Genomic DNA, 803 nt, shown 5'->3' on the forward strand with positions numbered 1-803 from the left:
CCCCCCTCCCCGCCCCCACCCACCTGCACGCTTTCGGGGAGCTTCTCCCGCCCGCGTCCCGGGGTACGCCCGCCCTCGCCAGCCGCGGCCCCCCCGGGGAGCGGGGGACCCCCGCCGCCTCCACTTGTCCCCTCCTGACTCCGGCTTCCTCCCCTCCCAGATCTCAGGCTCCTACACCACCACCATCACCGAGCCCCCCAGGCTCCTGCAGAAGAAGACACCCCTCTACGTGGAGGAGGAAGATAGCATCCGGCCCGACCTTAAGGACGACATCTACGACCCCACCTACAAGGACAAGGAGGGGCCCAAGGCCAAGGTCGAGTATGTCTGGAGAAACATCATCCTCATGGCTCTGCTGCACCTGGGAGCCCTGTGTGGCCTCACCATGGTTTCCAGCTGCAAGGTCTACACGTGGCTCTGGGGTAAGCAAGCCCACGCGCCCCCACCCACCAGTCGCAGGCCGGCACCACCGGGGTGTTCTTTACTCCCAAGCTTCAGGCACAAAAGTCGGGCGGTCAAGGCCCCGAATTACAGTCCACATCCCCAGCCCGGCCAGGGCTCCTCACTGGACCTGGCCTGCCCAGGACACCAGCGGGGGTTTCTCTCTAGTGGCCCGAGGCTGATCCGTGGAGAATGGAGCCCGGAAGGCTGGGAGGCCAGACGTGTCCGTTCTGGGCGTGAAAGAGGCAGCCCTGAGGCCACGTGCTGGGAGCTTTGAAGTGTAGACCCCTGCCGGCCACAAGAGACTGCAGGCCCTTGCCCCGGGGCGGGGGGCTCGGGAACATGGTGCCACGGCCGTGGCT

At 66.7% G+C, this 803-nt stretch overlaps 1 protein-coding gene across 1 annotated transcript in view; it reads left to right on the forward strand.

Annotated features, from left to right (window-relative positions):
- SCD (stearoyl-CoA desaturase) overlaps nucleotides 1–803 on the forward strand; it is a gene marked incomplete at its 5' end in the record, with an annotated part of 19,287 nt that overhangs the window by 6,556 nt on the left and 11,928 nt on the right. Inside the window, one exon of the mRNA XM_021713830.1 lies at nucleotides 161–422. Within this exon, the coding sequence (XP_021569505.1) occupies nucleotides 161–422 (262 nt within the window). The remainder of the gene's footprint in view (nucleotides 1–160; nucleotides 423–803) is intronic.

Source organism: Carlito syrichta, unplaced genomic scaffold (genome assembly GCF_000164805.1).
Source record: "Carlito syrichta isolate Samal-C Ts95f unplaced genomic scaffold, Tarsius_syrichta-2.0.1 Scaffold304751, whole genome shotgun sequence".
Classification (NCBI taxonomy): domain Eukaryota; kingdom Metazoa; phylum Chordata; class Mammalia; order Primates; family Tarsiidae; genus Carlito; species Carlito syrichta.